The sequence below is a fragment of the Peromyscus californicus genome, unplaced genomic scaffold, assembly GCF_007827085.1.
Source record: "Peromyscus californicus insignis strain IS unplaced genomic scaffold, ASM782708v3 Scaffold_18__1_contigs__length_77618521, whole genome shotgun sequence".
NCBI lineage: Eukaryota > Metazoa > Chordata > Mammalia > Rodentia > Cricetidae > Peromyscus > Peromyscus californicus.
In genome coordinates, this window is record NW_026294480.1 from 74,925,015 (window position 1) to 74,946,242 (window position 21,228).

The following is a 21,228-nucleotide window of genomic DNA, read 5'->3' on the forward strand; positions in this document are numbered from 1 at the left end:
CAATAAAAACTTGGGAGTCAGATACCCAGTAAAAACCTGAATGATCAGAGAAACGACCAGTGACCTCCTCTTTCTCTCCTTCCTTGGTCCAAAATGGGCAGAGAATCTTTCTAAGCCCCACCCTACTACTTCCTGTGCCTCTCTATATGTCTCAGTCCTTCCAAACCTCTATGGCTAATTTTGGTCAGATAGTAACTAACTCTGCCCTCTGAGTCAAAGTAAACTTTATTGGAAGTCTCAGGAACGGTGTCTCCTGTGAATTTGTCAACTTGATTACATCTGGGATTAATTAAAGCCCAAGAGGCTGGGCACAATTGGGGCTGTCTCACATCATACACCAAAAAAAAAAAAAAAAAAAAAAAAAAGGACTGGTTGAGCTCCCTTAGGTCCAGGGATCGGAGCTCTCACTCCTGCCCCTTCCTCTGTAGCCAGCACTCAGTGGCCCAGATATTAGCCAGGGCCACAGTGGCTCCAGATGCCGTTTTACCCAGGGACTGACCCTGAGCCCCCACCCCAGCTGAGCCACCTGAGTCACTGGCCACCCTCAGCTCTCTTCTTCCTCTTGTCTCTCTTGTCTCTCCCCGGTTCTCTCTGTTTGTCTGACTGCTTGCCTCTCTCATCCCTGCTCTGAGATGGCCTTTCACTCACTCTTCCAGTCCCCCAATCAACCTCTTACACTAACTCTGTTAAGCTTGGTGTGTTCTCTTAGTGGCATACCTTGGCAGGGCCCATGGAAAGGTACCCACTTTGCTTTCTTTTTTAACTTTTCCATTGGTACCAAAGGCTCACTGGGTTCTCCTGGCATTTGGTCTGGCCATGCTAGGATCCTATCTGCCTGCTTCATCCACAACAGATGCACTCTCCCTGCTTGTTCTGTCTGCTCTCCCACCCTAAATTGCATAAATGTCCTGTCCATACCTTTGTTACAACATGGGAGTCAGAGTCAGAGAGGCCAGTGTGCCCAGAACACCCCTGTTCTCCCTTGCAGTGCCTACTGATCAATAAAGTATATACAGATCATTTGTCTAAGAACTTGATTCTAAATTCTAGAGTCCAGTTCTTCAGCTGCTGCTTTCCTCTGCTTTGTGTTACCATCCACACAGGCACATGTGTACTTGTCTGGTTCCTGCAGAGTGCTTGCGGCAGTCTGGGAGTCCCACAGCTTGCTTTCTCTCTCTCCTACTCCATGGACTCAGATTTTATTACCATAGCTTGGCCTCAATACAAATCAGTGGTCAAAACTGGCAAGCAATTTCCAAATCCTTACGAATTGTTGAATGTTACTGCTGCAAACAAATGACTACATATCTTATACCTAATCTTGTTCTGCTGCACTTCCAAAGTCCCTAACCTCTAAGGTTCTACTTTCCCATTCCTAAAAATCTTTTATCTCTATGCTTTTTTTTTTTGCACTCTGCTCTATATCTTAATATTGTATTTTAAACTTTTATGTCAAGATTTGTAAGTTGCTCATCTGGCATGTTTAAAATCTATGTAATTTGCAACAAAGTCTGCTTCCCAACAAAAGTTTTGTTTGTTTTGTTATTAGACAAGTTTTGTCTATTTTGTATATATGCATGGATCTGTGCCTGTAAGTTTTCTTGCAGACATGGAACCACAGATAATTGCATCAGGCTCAGTTAAAAGCATAAATGTATGGGGCCAGTGTATGTTTGTTTCTGACTGGTCTTGCATGTGCGAGTTTACCATGTTCTGTGTGTCTTGGTGATAGCTCAGCTGTTACTGCTGAAACTAGCTGTGTGGGCTCAGAATTTGCCTCTGGGATTTCTGGCCAGAATACTGAATTTGATGTAATAACAGATTCATATGTCATTTGGGTATAAATAATATTAAAGTTGTTTTATGCTGTCCTACTTTACTAAAAAAACAGCTAAGGGAATTAGGTGTGATTAAAAATCTATAGCAAAAGTTAACTTGCAGCTCTGAGTTGGAGCTGTCCCGGGAATAACACGTGGTTTATCACTGTCTTAAGTGCAGCTATGTGGGCAGTTGCCCTTTTGACAAGGGTTGGGGGAGCAGAATGTCATGTGACTTCACCATCATCTTTGGGCAGCCACATGGCTGTCAGCCATCTTTGATAGGGTTGGAGAAGAGGGATTTCATGTGACTTCACTGCCATCTTGATTAAAGGTGACCACATGGATTGGACCTACCAAGGAGGCAACAACAGGTCTCCAAGATATTTGGGATTAGGAAGGATTTTTGTGTGATAATTCCTGTCCTGTCTTGAAAAAAAAAATGTTTATGAAAGATAGGATTTAAAACAATGCTGGTTTAGTGAGGTCTTAAAGCTGCACCTCCATGTGTTCATGTACAGGGACCTTTCTTACTGGCAGCCAGACTTTGTAACATAAGAGTAATCCACTTGGTATTGATTTTATAGACACTGAATTGTTTACACTGTTGAAACTTGGTTTTGCCTTCTGTAAATTATGGCTTTACTCTATGTCTTCATTCTTGAAATAAAAAAGATACTTTAGTTGGATATTACCAGAATACACAGTTGGGAGACCTTAAACTTCTTTAAAAGAAAATTTTAGAGTTTTATAAAGTTGAAATAAATTAGATATTTTTAAGAAATAGTTTTAAAATGCTTAAAATTGCAAATTTATAAGGCTCTGGGACATTTTAAAATTTATAAGGTATTTTATTATAACGCCTTCATTAATATATGATCTTAACAAATAGAGAAATAAAAAGATAAGACTTAAGACCACAGGTAAACACCAGAGACTGAGGTATTCCTATCTTATGATGCAGCAATACAGTGACCAAGCAGTCTGGCAAAGGGTCTTTCTTTCCCTGAGGTCTAGTCAGGCTAACAGAGACTGGTTTAGGAATGTATTTCTAACCTTCTTGCTTTGATTAACATTGTTAAGCAGTAGCTAGTTTGGTAAACTAAGTCATACAGAAAACTGTTGTGTTCAATAATAGTATACTATAAAAGAGTAAGGAAATTCCCCAGTCTCTTTTTGGACTGTGTTTATGGGTTAAAAGTCTTATCTTGATATTAAAAGTGTTTCAATTCAGAAATTGTTACTTTTTAAGGCAAAACTTAACAGGAATAAAGCCATAAAATCCTAATCTTATAAGACAAACAAGTTATAAAATCCTAATCTTATAAGACATACAAGTTAATAGTCAGTCACCTTTTGAATGATCAAATTCTTTGATAAGTTCAAATTTAGCTTCTTATATATGTTTTCAAAGTTAAGCCTAAAACAAGTAGCTAGGAACAAGCAACACTTGTCTTCTTTAGATTTACTTAACAGATAACAGTCCTCAAATGCTTCTGAGATCTGAGAATACAGCATTTAAAATGTTTAATAAAAAAGATTTTCATTATATAGAGATGTGCTGGCTCCTGGAGGTACCCCTACCTCCTCCAAAGAAGATGGTGGGCACAGAAGAACCTGGAGCTTGTTTTAAATGTGGCAAAGCTGGCCACTCATCTCAACTGCTGCCAGGACACTGACCAGACTGTAGACAAGCAGGACACTAGGGAGTTGATTGCCCTGCTTTGCCTAGACAAGGCAGGCTGGCCCCCCCCCAAATTCCTACTGTAAGAATTCTGTATACACAGCAGCTCAGCTGCTCAGGAGTCTCATCTGGCACCTTATTATGTCATCAGCAGGTGACTGTGTCCCAGCCTAAAAGCCAAACGTGCACTCCCACGTGCTCTCTCTGTACTCTCTCTCTGCACACTCTGTGCGCTCTGTCTCTCTCTGCGTCTCTCTCTCTGTGCGATCTGTCTCTGTCTTTCTCTGTTTCTCTTTGTCTCTGTCTCTCTCTCTCCTTCTCCTAATAAAGCTCTAAAAGGTGTCACTGGGTTCTGTTGTGACTGTGACCTTTCCACGTGGCAACAAGCGCCAGCCACCTGTGCCTCCCTATACCCTTACACCTACTCCACAGAAAACTGTCAGATCTTCTGGGCCTGACAGCTGAAGACTGATGCTTCCCTGGGACCTCTGTCCCTAGTGACCATGAAGGACCTGGGGTAGCTGTCGAGGAAGACAGTAAGTCCCTGTCATTTTTAATAGATTCAGAAGATGTTTGGTTTTCCCTTGTGCTTACTCAGGTGAAATTTATCCTTCTCAGATCTGATGGTGTTTGATGATTAGGCTAGTGATAGCTTCGTCAGTTTAAAAGCTCCCCCTCTCCAAGGCTATAACCGTGTTCATAATTTATTAGTTCATTAGTTAAGTCTCTTGTTAAAAGTACAGACAGGTTTGCCTTTTTCATAGGCTTCATAGTAAAGAATAAACAGGTTTAGGTGTAACTTTCCACTAAAAAAACACAGAAAATGGTTTAATATGTATAAATGCAAGTTGTAAAGCTATAACTAAATTATTTAAGGTATGTGAAGACATTTCAGACTTCTGTCCCTTTGCTGTGCTATTGTCCCACTGGGATTTCAGAGGTTCAGAGTTTCAGCATTGATAAATGGAGTTCTGATAAACTGATAGAGCATTGACTACTTACTATTCAGTCACAAGCTCAAGTTTTTAAATTTCCTTTGGTTGTTTTCTAATTATAGACTTAAAGGTGCATTTCATCTGGCTAAAATCACGCTCTCTAGACACAGGAAAAGTGTTCATGCCTTTTTAACCCAAAGCCATAGCCTTTGCAATTCCACTGAGGTGTGAATCTGTTCTAGCTGTTTTACAGACACACATGCATGTTCCTGGGGAAAGAGTGCTGCTACTGTATCACGGAATCTGGCCTGGTGGAAACTCATATCGAGCCACTCTACAAACTGGCTGAAGAGCTTGGCCAGTACAACCAGGGCACACCTCTGTTCCATTCTTCCTGCCAGTCTTCACTCTTCCCAGGGCACACCTCTGTACCGTTCTTCCTGCCAGTCTTCACTCTTCCCACGGCACACCTCTGTACCGTTCTTTCTGCCAGTCTTCACTCTTCCCAGGGCACACCTCTGTTCCGTTCTTCCTGCCAGTCTTCACTCTTCCCACGGCTAGCCCCGTTTGGAGGGCTGGTGGCGATAATCTGAATATTTTTCTCCTAACACCTTGCCTTTTCTGCTTCCTCCAAGATTTCTGAGGTCTCCAGGGTGGTTATTAACCAACTAACTGTTTCTTCACCCATACCTCCTACTGAGCCCACTGACTCTGGACTCCCCTCCTCAGACTATCCCATGCCAACAGGAAGCAGCCGGATTTGAACCGGGGCTCATATACCCAAAAAGGTCAGGATATTCACTTGGAACCTCCAGCCTGCCCCTGTATGGTCCAGAAAGCCGCATTCCTATCTCTCTCCCCAAACCCCACTCACTCAGAGAGTCTGAACAAAGGAAAGGCACCAAATATCCCAGTTCCACACTCTATTTCAGCATCCTCTGCTGAAGTTGCCAGGTGCCCAAGTCCTAAAGCACTCAGCTTTTGATGCCATATTTGGACACAAACCCAGCTTGCAGAGGACACATCATCACCCCTCACCTACAACCTAAACAGTTTAGTCCCGTCTCTGGGACTGGAGAACTTGCTCAGGAGTTGCTTTGTTCCAACTGCTGCAATAAACCTGTTCTTACGCTTTTAATATTTGGCTTGATCTGGTTTACTGCACTGGCAGAGAAACCAATTTTTGTGGGGCAGAAAAACCTATTAACAAGGACTCGGGAGCTGAGGAAAAAACACACGAGATCCTCCTGGTGGCAGTGAGAAAACCCAAAACTTACCAGAAATGACTGGAGCAGTTTGGACAAGGGAATGCCATGGGCCTCATTTATATACCCATAGGCTAGTAGTATGCATGGACATTTTCCTCATTCACACATAAAAGTAACATGGTAAGCCAGATAGAGAACACTGGAGTTCAGAGAAACAAGAAGCCAGGATGAGGAATGTTCAAGCATCTGGAACACTCCAGGCTCCTGCATACTGGTAGAAGCAGAGTGGCTTGGGGGTCTCTAGATAAGAAAACAGAGAGCCAAGGTATAGAGGGAACACACATATGGGGCTTTGGGCCCCAACTGGAAAGGGTTAGGTAGGTTTGTGGTACATGTAAGGGAATACTTGGGGCGGGGGAGGGTTGTAAATCAAAAGGTCAGAAAATTCATCTAGTTTGAGTGGCAGAAGGATCTGGATGTGATCCTGCATATGGAAGCTAGACAAAAATGAGTTTGAATTAGGAAGCTGACTAATTTGGATTCATGTGTGACATAAAGAGGAATCCACACAACCTGTGAAATGGTGAAAACTCTCTATAGGTGAGTGGTGGGACACGGGAGGACATTCTCACAGCATTCCTCGCCATTTCCTAAACAGTATTGGCAGGGAAGACATTTTAATTAAGAGGATTATGGCTTCTTACTTCTCAGTTTTCAGCCATAATTCTCTTGATGTTTACTTCTCTGTCCGAAGTGGAAATGACTGTAACCCACAGCTGCTGAAGTACTCTTCAAGACAGACTAAAATTTCAAGTGCTGATCCAATATAATTTCTACTTATTTATTATCTAATTCAGGTTTGTGCTTTGGAAATGTAACTGCCTCCTTCCAGTTGTCTTAGGCATTTCAAAGCCTGGATGTTGATACTGCTTAGAAAGATAATCGGGTTGGTTAAGCAGGTCAGTAGCTCCTCTGCAGTGACTGCCCAGCACTCCCAGCCTGTGTTCAGTTTCCACCCTTCACGCAATATTCAAGTAGGAAAAAGTTCCATTCGTCCCTGGCAATGACTGGGTTTGGTTTTTTTTTTTTTTTTTTTTTTTTTTTTTGATGTTGTTTGGCTTGTTTTTGTTTGTTTGTTTTGTCTTGTGCTTAGGACATTCTTGAAACTGCAAATACTCACTTGAGCTTCTCAGCAGGATTCTTGGTATGAGGCCACCACTGTGTAGCAGAGTCTCCAGAAGCAGGTTCCACTTACAGCATGGCTGGGATAAGAGTAGTTTCAACTGACCCTGGGCGTTCAGTTCTCTAGCTGATGGAGGCCTTTCAAATGCAAGATAAGGCAGAGTAATGAAGTTAATCTGTCTATGAAATTAATAGCCTTCAAGTCCAGATGTAATGCCAACTCCTTGAAATGTCAATTCCTCCCAGATTACTCTGAAAATGCTTTCATGCTTGCTTACTTTAGGGTTGCTCAGGGAAGGAATTACATGTACTCTCAACTAGCTAAAAGCAAATTAACACTTGGTAGCCTGCCAAACCTAAAACTGATACAAAATAACCATGCCTCTATTTTATAGAACCTAGTTTTCTTTTTCTTTCTTTTCTTCCTTCTTTTTTTCTTTTTCATAAGAAAAACCACTTATGCGTTGTTTTGAATGTCACCACTGTTCATTCACTGAAGGCGTAACAACTGACTACTACATACTATTTGCTTCTTTTCTTACTGGGGAAAGATGTTCCAGTGGGCTTTGGAATACTTTGAACATTGCTATGTACTGAAATTGCTGCTAAAACTTAAGGAATTATGAAGGGTCAGCCACAATCTAATTATTTAATAAGAAAATCCTTAAATCAACATGCAATTATCAGAATTAATGCTACCACTCACCCTGTGACCTACTTAAGTAGTGTCATCAGAGAGAAATAATTCCAAGACAAACAGGTTTCTGCTTTCTAAACTGTCATCAGTTTTGAGCTGAAAAGCAGCTTCCCCAGAGGACTACTTTCATTTCCTGTGTAGCAGCAGGGCATCAGAAAGCAGGAATTATCCACAGCATTATTCAACGTTTCCTTCAAAAATCCCCCAGTTTGAGTCGTATAAAAGTCATAACAAGGGAGACGAACTTACAATAACAGCAAACAGAAGAAACAGACCTACCCTGTGGTGCTGGCTACAGGGACTGTGGAAATAAGTCACACAGGGAATGAATGGTGTGATTTGGGTGGCTGTGGAAGTGGGAACCTGAGAGGGGAATTACAGCAGTCTGCTGCACCGTCATTAGCAATGGCTCCCTAAGTGGTTGGGCACTCGATACCAGCACATCGAGACTCTTGATCTCTGGTTTTTCAAACCTTGGTTCTCATATATGAAGCAGCAGCATGAGAGAATATGCTCAAATGCAAACATGCAAATTCTTCTGCGTTTCTCACTCTCAAGCCTAGGCTGGCCCGGAACTCAACTTACAGTATAGCCCAGTCTTTCTGCTTTGGAACCCTAAACTATGGGATTATAGGTATGAACCATCACATCTGGCTTAAATTGTGAGCTCCCTCTCATTAGAAATTGCAGGAGTAGGTTACAGAAACCTGTGCATTAAGAAATTCTGCTGCAATCAAAACAACTCTGAGATACCATCTTACACCTGTCAGAATGGCTAAGATCAAAAACACTGAAGACAGCTTATGTTGGAGAGGATGTGGAGCAAGGGAAACAATCCTCCACTGTTGGTAGGAATGCAAACTTGTACAACCACTCTGGAAATCAGTATGGCGGTTTCTCAGAAGTTGGGAATAAGTCTTCCTCAAGACCCAGTTATACCACTCTTGGGCATATACCCAAGGAATGCTCAATCTTACCACAAGGACACATGCTCAACTATGTTCATATCAGCATTATTCATAATAGCAAGAACCTAGAAACAACCTAGATACCCCTCAACTGAAGAATGGATAAAGAAAATATGGCACATATACACAATGGAGTGCTACTCAGCAGTAAAAAACAATGATATCATGAAATTTCCAGGCAAATGGATGGATCTAGAAAATATCATCTTGAGTGAGGTAACCCAGACTCAGAAGGACAAACATAGTATGTACTCACTCATAAGTGGATAATAAATGGGAGAGAAGGGATGACCAGACTGCAACCCACAACTCCAGAGAGGCTAGCTAACAGGAAAAGACCCTAGGAGGGACACATGGATGACCCTGTGAAGGAGAAGTGGACGAGATCTACATGAGTGGACTGTGTGTAGTGGGGGTGGCAGAGGGCAAGGAGTGGAGGATGAGAACATAGGGAAATGGGAGGGTCAAGCTGGAACAGGGATAGAGTGGGAGGGCAGGGTGGAAGATACCATGATAGATGAGGACATCATGGGAATAGGAAGAGGCAAAGTGCTGGGGAGGCTCTCAGGAATCCACAAGGTTGACCCCACCTTGGTCTGCTGGCAGGGTCCAGAGGGTGCCTGGACTGGTCTACTCTAGTGACCAGCCTAGCAAATAACCTAGCTGTTATCATAGAGTCTTTGTCCAGTGAATGATGGAGGCAGATACAGAGATCCATGGCCAGGCACCAGGCTGAGCTCCAGGAATCCAATTGATGAGAGAGAGGAGAGATACTGCAGGCAGGGCATGTTGAGATCATGATAGGAGGACATGCAGAGATGACCGGCCACACTAGTGGAAGCCCATGAACTGTGAACTGGTGGCTGTGGAGCCCCCATGGGACTGGACTAGGCCCTCTGGACACGGAAGATGGTTGTTTGACTCGAACTATTTGGGGAGTACCCAGGCAGGGGGTTTGGGATCTGTCCCTGGTCTATGGGCAGGCTTCTGGAACCCGGTGCCTATGGTGTGACACCTTGCACAGCCTTGGTGCAGTGGGAAGGGGCTTGGACCTGCCTAGGCACAGTGTGCTGGGCTCTGTTGACTCCCCATGGGAGACCTTGATTTGGGGGATGTGGGGATGTGGGGTGGCTTGGGAAAGAGGGCTGGGGAGTGGAAGGAAGGTGGAGGGGATCTGTGGATAGCACATGGAGTGAGTAGAAAATTTCTTAATACAGAAGGATGAAGAAAAAAAAAGAAATTCTGCTGCGTGTTAAGGCTGTTACAGGCAGTGCTTTCTTAAACACAGTAATAGAAACAAGAAAAGATTTATATCACCTTTCAGTCCTCGAGGTCTTTTTACCCATCCAACATTGGCTTTGACTTGCTGCCAACAATGGACTAAATGTTTGTGTTGCTCCAAAATTCAAATGTTTATACTTTAATTACATACAATGTGGTATCATCTGAAGATGGGGTCCTTGCAGGGGAAAGTTGGGTCAGGAAGTAGAGATGTCATGAATGGAACTAGAGCTCTTAGATGAAGAGGTCAGAGAACTATCTTGCCCTACTTTGGCCATGAGGGTACAAGACTTTTCCTGTTAGCAACCTGAATGAAGGCCTTCACCAGAACCTAACCGTGGTCCCCTCATGTCAGACTTTCGCCCCAGTATCTGTCACAGCATCCTGCATTGACTAAGACACCATTTATCCATGGAGCTTTGTATGACTCTGTTTACCTTAATCTTACCCATCTGCCCTGGCTAGTTTTAGTCAATTCCATACACACTGAATGATCTGAAAGAAGGGAATTCAATTGAGAAACTGCTTGCCTAAAATCTAGCTGTAGGCAATCACAGGGCATTTTCTTAGTGATTGTTGTGGGAGGGAGGGCCCAGCCCATTGTTGGTGGTGTCACAACCCTGGGCTGGTGGTTCTGGGTTCTAAGAAAGTAAGCTGAGCAAGTCATGGGAATCAAGCCAGTAAGCAGCACTCCTCCAGGGCCTCTGCATCAGCTCCCACCTCCAGGGTCCTACCCCATTTGAGTTCTTGTCCTAACTTCCTTGGATGATGAACCGGAAGCATAAGCCAAATAAACTCTTTGCTTTTTTCTCAACTTGCTTTTGGTTGTGGTGTTTCATTACAGCAACAGTAACCCTAAGACACCACCCTTTAACTTGTAGCAAAAATTTCACTTTCTCTGAAAATTCTTGACTAAATGTTTCTTTTCAGAGTGGCCTCTGAATTAAATAATTTACGACAAGCTTACATATTTCAGCAGTTATTATTTCATAAACTAAAATTTAATCTCTCCATCTAGACTCAAGTGTCTTGAGGATACTTGTTTTATATTACCCAAAGTTTCTGCTACTGCATAATGCAGACGTTGCTGATCGACTGACTTGATTTGTTAGCATGTACATGGATAGGCAAAGAACGAAGAGAAAAGAAAAGAACTTTGCATTTAGAGTAAGAGAGAAGAAAAAGAGAAGTACCAAAGATAGAAATAAAGAAATTTCAAATCATCTCTTCCTTGGCATGGCATCTGAAACATTTCACAACTTCCTGATGTACAAAATTCTTCAGTCTGTACTTAAACTTTGGACCAATTTAGGCTTCCTTTGTGAAGCCTTGATAACTGGAAGCAAGAGTAACTCCTTGGACATTTGGGCAATGCCAAGTAGGGGGATTTCTGACATGGGTGGCTAATGAAGAAGGAGGAGGAGAAGGAGGAGGAGAAGAAGAAAGTTCATTCTCAGTCAGAGTAGTCAAAGCCATGGCTTTTGAGCATGTCTGGAATTCGGAGTTACTTTCCATTTACTGTGCTAGCTCTTTGAAGTTTTGAACCTGGTTCTAAAAGACACCAAGGCCATCACTACTTCCTGAACCTTTGTGCTGGGTTCCTAAGAAGCTCTGCAAGGCACGACAGAGGAAAAGCAGCTGGTGGCAGTTGCTACAAGTGTCCTTGGTTGGCTAGCCTTTCCCATCTACACATTACACTTGAGTTAGCAACACAGCGGAAGGAAAGTTCTGCTAGAATATATAGTGAGTTTTCTGACAGACAGTTGGAAGATGACAGGAGCAAGATCATGGGGGAGCCTGGTTTCATGGTGGGGTTCTCTATCTGCTGAGTTTAAAATGGGGGAGTTTCCTGATATGGGTGCAGTGTAGAAAACTGATTGGAGAGAATTTGTGTTTTTAACTCAGTTCGTCACTTGCATAATAAAATAACAGAATGTCATTTCATTTTTACTTTATCTGAGTACCTGGTTAATGATAAAATCCTTCATTTAACAGATGAGATGTTCACTGAAATACACCTTAGTTCTAGAATCTTCCAACTTGCCACAGATTTTGAAATGTACAGTAGAATGAATCACTTTGAGGAAAAATAAAACAGTACAAACATTCTTCAGTCACCAAGCTCTGAGTAATAAATGCACTGAAGAGTCTGTGTGGGGCATATGGAGAAGCATATGTTCACTCATCCTTTGAGCTGGTAGAGCTGTGAAAGCGAGATTAGTCTGAAAAACGACAGAAAGGGAGAATTTGTGTGTGTGTGTGTGTGTGTGTGTGTGTGTGTGTGTGTGTGTGTGTGTGTATGTATGTATCAAATGTGTACATGTCAAATTCTACTATGACATACAGAAGAGAATAAAAATTTACAAATCCATCAAAACTCATACATTTCATCCTGGAAGACAGAATAAATTCATGGTTGGGTTGTACTAAAATTATACTCCAGTAAATGCTGTGTTTCTGGGCTGTGGATTAGCCTAAAGAATTCATCAAATCCAGAAGCAATGAGGTTCAATCTTTATTGGTTTATGGAAATTACAAATGATTATTATGGAATAATCATGAAAACTTTTAGCTCTACCCTAGCTGTATGACTATAAAGTAGCTCATTTATAATTCCTCCATTTTTTATATGTACTCATACAGGTTTTTTAAGTCAGTGAACTTACCCTAATCCTAGTACACTTTTTCTTCTTTCCAATTTTACTTTAAACCCAGGCCAGGAGTTCTGCATCATACTCAAGTTATGATATAAGTGGGCATACTGCCCAGATTTTATGACCATAAGTGAATTTATCCTACCAAATACATGTCTTGGAGAAGCTACTAGATGGTGAACTATGGAATGCACACCTTGTGATACACCCAGCAGTGTGAGCTCCTGTCCTTTATGACAGCTGGCTCAACACACTGTGCAGGTCTAGGCACCAAGAAGTAAAAGTAGGACTGTGTTTTTCAAAAGTTAATGGTGATCTACTGGGAAATTATTGCTTTGCACCCCCATAGCCTCGATTCTATAGATTTTGTGGGAGAGGAAGCCCAGCTTTTTTGGTGAAATGGTGTGGGAGCTGAGCAAAGTTCTGAATAAATGTGTGAGGAGTGGATGAAGTTCTGAGTGAATGTGTGTTGTTGACATGACCACAGCCATGCCCAATATCTCAGACCCATGGGAATTATTGCCAAGGCCTTCCTCAATCTGAGTGCAGATGCTGACAGTGTGTACAGAAACTATCAACCACAGCTTCCTCCTCCACGATGACTGCAGCCTGAGACTACTCCCTTAGAGAAACCTCCTACAGAGACTACCTAAACCTGCCTCCTTGTGTAGTTGTATACCATGAACCTGCCTCCTTACCCAACTGTATACCGTGAACCTGCCTCCTTACCCAGCTGTATACTGTGAACTTGTCTCCTTATCCACCTGTATACTGTGAATCTGCCTCCTTACCCAGCTGTATACCATGAACATGACTCCTTACCCAACTGAATACCATGAACCTGCCTTCTTATCCAGCTGTATACCGTGAACTTGTCTCCTTATCCAGCTGTATACCATGAAGCTGTCTCCTTACCCAGCTGTATACCATGAAGCTGTCTCCTTACCCAGCTGTATACAATGAAGCTGTCTCCTTACCCAGGTCTGTACCATGAACCTACTTCCTCATTCAACTGTATACAAAACTCATCTCCTCACTTCAGATGTATAAAATAAACACACTTAGTCTCCCAGTTCATATCAATTGAGCGTATGGCCTGCCTGACCCCAGCTTTTCTGTATATGCGTCTGTGTGTCTGTCTTTTTGACATTCCCTCATGGGCCCTGTCAGATCAACCTTTGAGGATGGGGGTCATAGTGACTCTACTCAGCATATGATATGAGTCAGCAGACACAATGCACAGTAGTGATAGGAAGACAGGATAGTTAGTCAAAGAATGTGATGATTATGATGGTGATAATTATCACTTGCAAATTTGAAAAAGAAAACTGCCTACAGCAGGAACTACTCTAGTTGTCTTAATGCTAGTCTGTATTTAAACTTCTTGGGGGTGGGAGTGGGGTTAAGACAGAGTTTCTCTGTGTAGCCCTGGCTGTCCCAGAACTTGCTCTGTCCTAGATCCAGGTTAGGCTCAAACTCTGCCTCTGCCTCCTGAATGCTAGGATCAAAAGATTAAAGGAGAGTGCCACCAGGCCTTGCGAAATCTCTCTCTCTCTTCTCTCTCTCTCTCTCTCTCTCTCTCTCTCTCTCTCTCTCTCTCTCTCTCTCTCTCCTTCCTTCCTTTCTTTTTTTTTTTTTAGAAGTTGTGACCAGGCTTCGTCATGAAGACTCAACAATATGACTCTCAGCACTTAACATGGGGAATAAACCTCAATAGTATAAGGAACAGATCATTTGGGAAGTCAGTAACTCTACATTTTCTTGTCTTTACCTCTTGACTCATGCTAGATAGATCAAAGGGGGACGGAATGCATACAACCTTAATTTCCTTAACTTCTAGACAAGATAGGATGTACTGCCAGGGAATTGAAAGTCCTAGAGAAGAGCTAGGGAATTTAAGTCAGTATATTGGTAGAGTACTTGCCTAACATGCACAAACCCATGTTTAATTCCCAACACTGCAGACACAGTGTGGAGACCACAGCTGTAACCTCTCAGCACTTGGGAGGATCAGGAATTCATGGTCACCTTCTGCCATATCACAAGCTCGGGGCCTTTTGTGAAACATGAGATCTTTTCTCCAAAAAAACGCTCAAGTAATGACTGACTCCTGAGAGTTGTTCAGGTGTATGCTTCAGAATCCTCATTCTTTTGGTTTAACAATTGGAACTGTGTATTTTGCATTGGATCCCAAAATCCTACCTCAAATATCACAGGTCACACCCATTGACAAAAACCTATATGCAATAAAGGAGTGTGGAGAGCTGAGGAAATAGTCTTTCCCAGGGAAGCGCTCCCTATTTTTATCTAGTACTAAGTGGTCGGCACTAAGTTATATACATACCAGTAACACTGAATGGAATGAGCAGGTTGTATTTATATGTTTTTGGTACATACACATACACACCAGTAACAATGAAATGACTTCCTTCTATAGGGAATGGTGGGGGTCCATGCATGGGAAGTACTGGAGGAAGGAAGGGATGGAAAGAAGAAATTACATCACTATGTTTTAATTTTTAAAAATTAAAAAGATGAATTAAGAAAGAAAATGTGTTGACAATATAAAACAAAATAAACAAACAAACAACCCGTAGCTCTCCCCAAGGCTTACTAAGTTGAGGCACTCCTTCAATATTGACTTGAAAGATGACACAAATCTCTCTTGACTTCACTATCTCCTTCTCTCCCTCTACTTAGGAAAAAGAAAACTATTTTCACCTGAATCTTTGTTCAAGGGTCTGCTTCTTAAGAATATTCAAGTTGGGAGGAGCATAGAGGTACTTACTGTATATTTCAATCCTTGTTTTAAGAATATTGAACAAGTACTCCAAAAACATTTAGTTAATAGACGTGGCTACTTTAAATCCAGGTCACTCTGCCTTCAAAACTCATGTTCTTTGCCTCACTTCATGTTTCCCCTTATTGAGTTTGATGGATACTTGGTGGATAAGTTGCATTTTCTGGCACAGATGTTTGGCTCCATCAAGCCTCCTGATTGAAGATACCAAATTTTTATCCCCAAATTGAGTTTGGTCTTAGGGCTATATTCCAAATTGGAGCCAAGTTACTTAAGGTATAGAGAATGATTTCAACCAGATGGTTTCTGGCATGTATCACTGGGACCAATTTATATCAGAAAGCATAAGGGGCATTATTCAGAGAACAAAGTCAAGAGCATCACTCAAGACAAGCTGAGGGTGAGGATCCTGGTGCAGGGAAGCAGGAGCAGGTGAGTCCTAGCATCATGACATACTCTGCATGTTCCATAACTTATCTTTCAGAATCTTTACAAGAAAAGAAGCAAGGGAAACTTTTTTGTTTGTTTTTCGAGACAGGGTTTCTCTGTGAAACAGTCCTGGCTGTCCTGGAACTCACTCTATAGACCAGGCTGGCCTCGAACTCACAGAGATCTGCCTGCCTCTGCCTCCTGAGTGCTGGGATTAAAGGCATGTGCCACCACTGCCTGGCAAGCAAAGGAAACTTTTAAAATCACCTTGTCATCTTTCTACAAGAAGATAATTTTTGTACCTGAGAAAAAAGTCATGGAAATTAAAAATTCAAAATATATTCCTTTCAACTTTGACAAAAATATAAAAATTTCAGGTAGTTGGTACTGAAAATATTTATAAACAGTTGTTATCTGTAGCATGAATCTTAGAAGGTCTTATTAATAAAGAAAAACTCAGAGGCAGGTATTGGGGTGAATGCTGAATGATCAGAGAAACAGAACAAGCCACAGCCACCTCACCTTGCCAGTTCCTCAGCTGATCCTGTTTCCTCAGACTGGAAACCTCTGTGTTCTCATCCAAATGGATCTCAGCTGAACTGCTGCTTGAAAGCCTGAAAGCTTAACGAGCCAAATGCTTAACCAGCCAAATACTTCTAGTTCCTGGTCCTCACGCCTTATATACCTTTCTGCTTTCTACCACCACTCCCTGGAATTAAAGGCGTGAGTCACCATGCTTGGCTGTATCCTTGAACAGATGGATTTCTGCCTCTGGAATGCTAGGATTAAAGGCGTGTGCTACCACTGCTTATCCTCTATGTTTAATATTGTGGCTGTCTCTGATTCCAAATAAGTTTATTAGGGTGCACAATATTTTGGGGAACACAATACCACCTCATATATCTATAATAGGCATATCTAATTCATAACAGTATTTACAATTACAGATGATTGAGAAAGTAGAAATTGGGGGATGCACATCTGCGTATGTATGTATGTATGTATGTATGTATGTATGTATGTACGTATGTATGTAGAACTTGCCTTGATATTCAAGCAAGCATTGTCCCCTAATATAGAGTTACATTCTCAAAAAAAGATTACAGGCCAGGCGGTGGTGGCACATGCCTTTAATCATAGCACTGGGGAGGCAGAAGCTGGCAGATCTCTGTGAGTTTGAGGCCAGCCTGTTCTTCAAAGTGAGTTCCAGGACATGCTCCAAAAGCTACACAGAGAAACCCTTTCTCGAAAAAAAATAATAATAATTACAGGTGTGCATCCTCACGCCTGTGTATGTAGTGCTGGGAATTACTTTGCAGCTTTGTGCATGCTAGGCAAAAACTGTTCTAATTATGCTCTCTAGCACTTCTCTACGGGTTTTAACTCCCTGGCATTATATCCAACATGGTTTAACATAGAGAAATTCTGGTTGTATGCATCTCTTCCCCTGTGGTCCAAGTAGCTGAAGACAAGAAAAAGTGGATTCATTAGCAAGTGCTTTCAAGGTTAATTAATTTTAATTTTGAAAACACATAACAGTTGAAACATGAGTTGAGGAGTCTCTCTAAAGTCCTGATCGAGCCCTGAGTCAGTAGAGTACTGTCTTACTGACAGCACAGAGTCACTGGCCATCCCTTGCAGGAGCCACTGTCTCCCTGGCGTCAGTGGTTATTATCAGTACCTGACCTCCAGATGAGACCCTATGACTGGTAGTTCCAGAAAGGTTTGTTTTAACATCATACTTCTGATAAGTGTGGACAGTCGGTGGGAAAGCAGTTCAATTTTCTTTCCACTTTATCACCGTTGGAGTAGATCCTTTTAACATGTTGAGATAATTGATAAAGTCTGCCACTTACTGAAACCGATAGCTCTTCACTGACTAGTTGTTATGAATGACTGCTGGGTGGATATTTAATGTGAGGACTGGCTTGGAGGTACATTAGCTCATTTAATTCTCATAAGCCTCCCATGAGAATATCCTGGAAGGTAAGGGAAGAAGATTTTTTTTGAAAGAGAAAATAAACAGTAGTTTTGCATGGAATGTCTAAGTAGGTCAATAAAATTATAGAATATCTATGTCTCAATTTCCTCCTCAAAACATAAAATGAAATGGAAGCTCACATAGGTTAACTCACTTTCCAAGATCACAAAACCAAACAAGCATAGAACACACTTTCATTTATTGTGGTTGTCTGTATGATTACAGTGTAATCTCTACTGTGGGATGTTCTGTATGTCAAATGTGTTGCTCTGATTGGTCAATAAATAAAACACTGATTGGCCATTGGCTAGGCAGGAAGTATAGGCGGGACAAGGAGGAGAATAAAGCTGGGAAGTGGAAGGCTGAGTCAGAGAAACACTGCCAGCCGCCACGATGACAAACAGCATGTGAAGATGCCGGTAAGCCACGAGCCATGTGGCAAGGTATAGATTTATAGAAATGGATCAATTTAAGCTGTAAGAACAGTTAGCAAGAAGCCTGGTACGGCCATACAGTTTGTAACCAATGTAAGTCTCTGTGTTTACTCAGTCGGGTCTGAGCGGCTGTGGGACTGGCAGGTGAGAGAGATTTGTCCTGACTGTGGGCCAAGCAGGAAAACTCTAGCTACAAATCTCAATTTTGGTGCTTTTCATATAATACTTTTAAGTCATAATAGAATAAGCCTTAAGATACCTCTCTGTCTGTTTATCCATCCACCCATCCTTCCATCCATCTGAAATTCCTAGTTCAGCTGACATTTTTAGTTCTTTTAATAACGGCCTGATTCACAGATACTGACTTTGACCTTGAAAACCCTTTCAAAGATGCAGCCATTTGTCCATCATTCTCTGGAACGGCTACACAGCAGTCCCAAGCTGCTCCCCGCTGGCTCTGCTTGTACTTGGCGTCTCAGAGTACAGACTCAGCTCTGTTACTCAGGGCTGTGTAGCAGCTTGCCAGCAATAGCTAGGAAACTCTTAAAATATTTTATATCGAAATATACTTACATCATAGCACCCATCCCTTTCCTAGGAGGCAATTTTTGTCCTCTTCTCTAGATGGTATCTCCTGAGGATACTAGAAATAACCAACTCATCAAAACCACACTTTCCATACCTAAGATCTACCACTCATATAAAATGTTAGAAATATTTCATATTTCAAATAGTTCACTACTTGGAACTAATCTGCTAAATCATTCATTCAAATAATATAGATTTGCTGACTTCTAGACCAGAGAGACAGAAGAATATGCAATAGAGGAATGTCAAACTAAGATACAGAAAAAAAAAAAAAAAACCTAACCTTTGGGGTTAATGAAAGGCTTCCCTACAAAGGTCATATCTGAGCTGAGCTATGAGGGTAAGCGGGTGTTCATTCACTAAATAAAGATGAAGCGGTGTTGGGGAATGGAAGAATGGTATGGCAAGAAACAGTGGGAAGGGCAATGTGTGAAGAGCAGAGTTCACACTGTGATGGTTGTCAGAGTTTGGAGATGTAGGAAAGACAGACCCATATGCATGTGACTTTTCTAGACCATGCCGTGTGTGTGTGTGTGTGTGTGTGTGTGTGTGTGTGTGTGTGTGTGTGTGTGTGTACGTGTACATGTACATGTGTAGGGTACTCACTGAAAGACTTTAGGTCATAGGCATGAAATAATTAAGTTTGAGTTAGAAAAATTGGCTTGTATCGGATGGCCGAACACCCTAACTGTCATGATAGAACTCTCATCCAGTGTCTGATGGAAGCAGATGCAGAGATCCATGGCCAAGCCCCAGGTGGAGCTCCAGGAGTCCAATCAGTGCTCGAGAGAGAAGGGATTATATGAACAAGAGATATTGAGACCATGATTGGAAAAAGCGCAGGGACAAATAGCCAAACTAGTGGAAACACATGAACTATGAACCAAGAGCTGAGGAGCCCCCATGGAACTGGACTAGGACCTCTGGATAAGTGTGACAGTTGATTAGCTTGAACTGTTTAGGAGGCCCCCAGGCAGTGGGACCAGGACCTGTCCTTGGTGCATGAGCTTTTTTTTTTTTTTTTTGGTTTTTCGAGACAGGGTTTCTCTGTGTAGCTTTGCGCCTCTCCTGGAACTCACTTGGTAGCCCAGGCTGGCCTCGAACTCACAGAGATCCGCCTAGCTCTGCCTCCCGAGTGCTGGGATTAAAGGCATGCGCCACCACCGCCCGGCGCATGAGCTTTTTGAAACCTAGGGCCTATGCTGAGACATTTTGCTCAGCCTTGGTGTAGGGAGGAGGGGACTGGACCTGCCTCAACTGAATCTATCAGGCTGAGCTAAATCCCCAGGAGAGACCTTGCCTTGGAGGAGGTGGGAATGGGGGATAGATTGGGGGGGGAGGCAGGGGGCTAGGAGGATTGAGGACAGGGGAATCCATGGCTGATATGCAAAATTAAATTAATTATAAAATAAAGTAAAAAAAAAAGTCCGGGCAGTGGTGGCACATGCCTTTAATCCCAGCACTCGGGAGGCAGAGCCAGGCAGATCTCTGTGAGTTCGAGGCCAGCCTGGGCTACAAAATGAGTTCCAGGAAAGGCACAAAGCTACACAGAGAAACTGTTTCAAAAAACAAAAATAAATAAATAAATAAATAAAATTAAAAAATGGCTTGGGTTTGAAAAAATTATGGCTACAGTTTAGAAAATAATTAAAATAAATGTCAACACATAAATTATAGAAAACTTGCACATTGGGGTCCAGGGCACTGTTCAGTGGGAGAGTGCTTGCCTAGCTCAGGCCAGGCTCAGCACCAGCAGGAAGAAGCAAGGCTAGGCTGTCACTGCAGTGATGGGGGAGATGACAGTGGTTTGGACTAAAGTGAAGGAGGCTTCATAGAGGGTAGATTGAAGGTTTAAGATTCTGGAGACTTAGAAATAGGTTGGGAATGTAGGCAGAAAGGAGGCTCTAGATGTCCACCTGGGAATCTGCCTACACAACTGAGTGAGCTTACCATTAGCAAGACAAGGCCAGATACAAGAGGATCAGTTGGGAAAGGACAGTGTCTGTAACCTCCAAACATAATCTTCAGGAAACTATTCATGGACATTGACATCTGTGAGTCTATAGTCTTTGGAGAGACTCCAGTTGATTTCAATACAATGGAGTACAGAAGAAGTGTAGGAGATCACAGAGACCATAGCATTACTTTTTAAAAGTTACATAGCAGAACACTGAAGATAATCAATATTTCAGGGGCAGGTCTGGGTACATGATATAAAAAGAGACATAAAAGCAGAAACAAGAAAGAAAGGAGGAAATTGGTGGAATATCTCAAGAGGAAATCGGTGGAATATCTCAAGAGGAAATCGGTAGAATATCTCAAGATGGAGGAAGTCAACAACAGTACTGTGTGGTTGCCAAGCAGGTCCCCTTAAGTTAGTTTGTTGTATTCTTGTGTTGAGAAGGAATTTGGTCCAAATTTCCTTAACTGCCTCTTCCCTTACCTATAACACACAGCATAATAGCTTACAGGGAGAAAGTCTGTGAAATACATTTATCAAAAAAGTGATTGGATAAGAATTTACATAGTATCATAGAGTGAGGCCAAATATAACTTATATTTAGGTGGAA

At 42.1% G+C, this 21,228-nt stretch overlaps 1 protein-coding gene across 6 annotated transcripts in view; it reads right to left on the bottom strand.

Moving 5' to 3' along the window:
- Kiaa0825 (KIAA0825 ortholog) overlaps window positions 1–21,228 on the bottom strand; it is a 433,759-nt gene that overhangs the window by 265,019 nt on the left and 147,512 nt on the right. For 5 of the 6 annotated variants that reach the window (XR_008219664.1, XM_052743698.1, XM_052743697.1 and 2 more), the window contains one exon: window positions 6,825–6,964. The exons of the other annotated variant lie outside the window; for it this stretch is intronic. Coding sequence is in view for 4 of the 5 variants with exons in the window: in XM_052743698.1 (XP_052599658.1) it covers window positions 6,825–6,964 (140 nt within the window). In the remaining variant the exon portion in view is untranslated. The remainder of the gene's footprint in view (window positions 1–6,824; window positions 6,965–21,228) is intronic. 6 annotated transcript variants of the gene reach the window in all.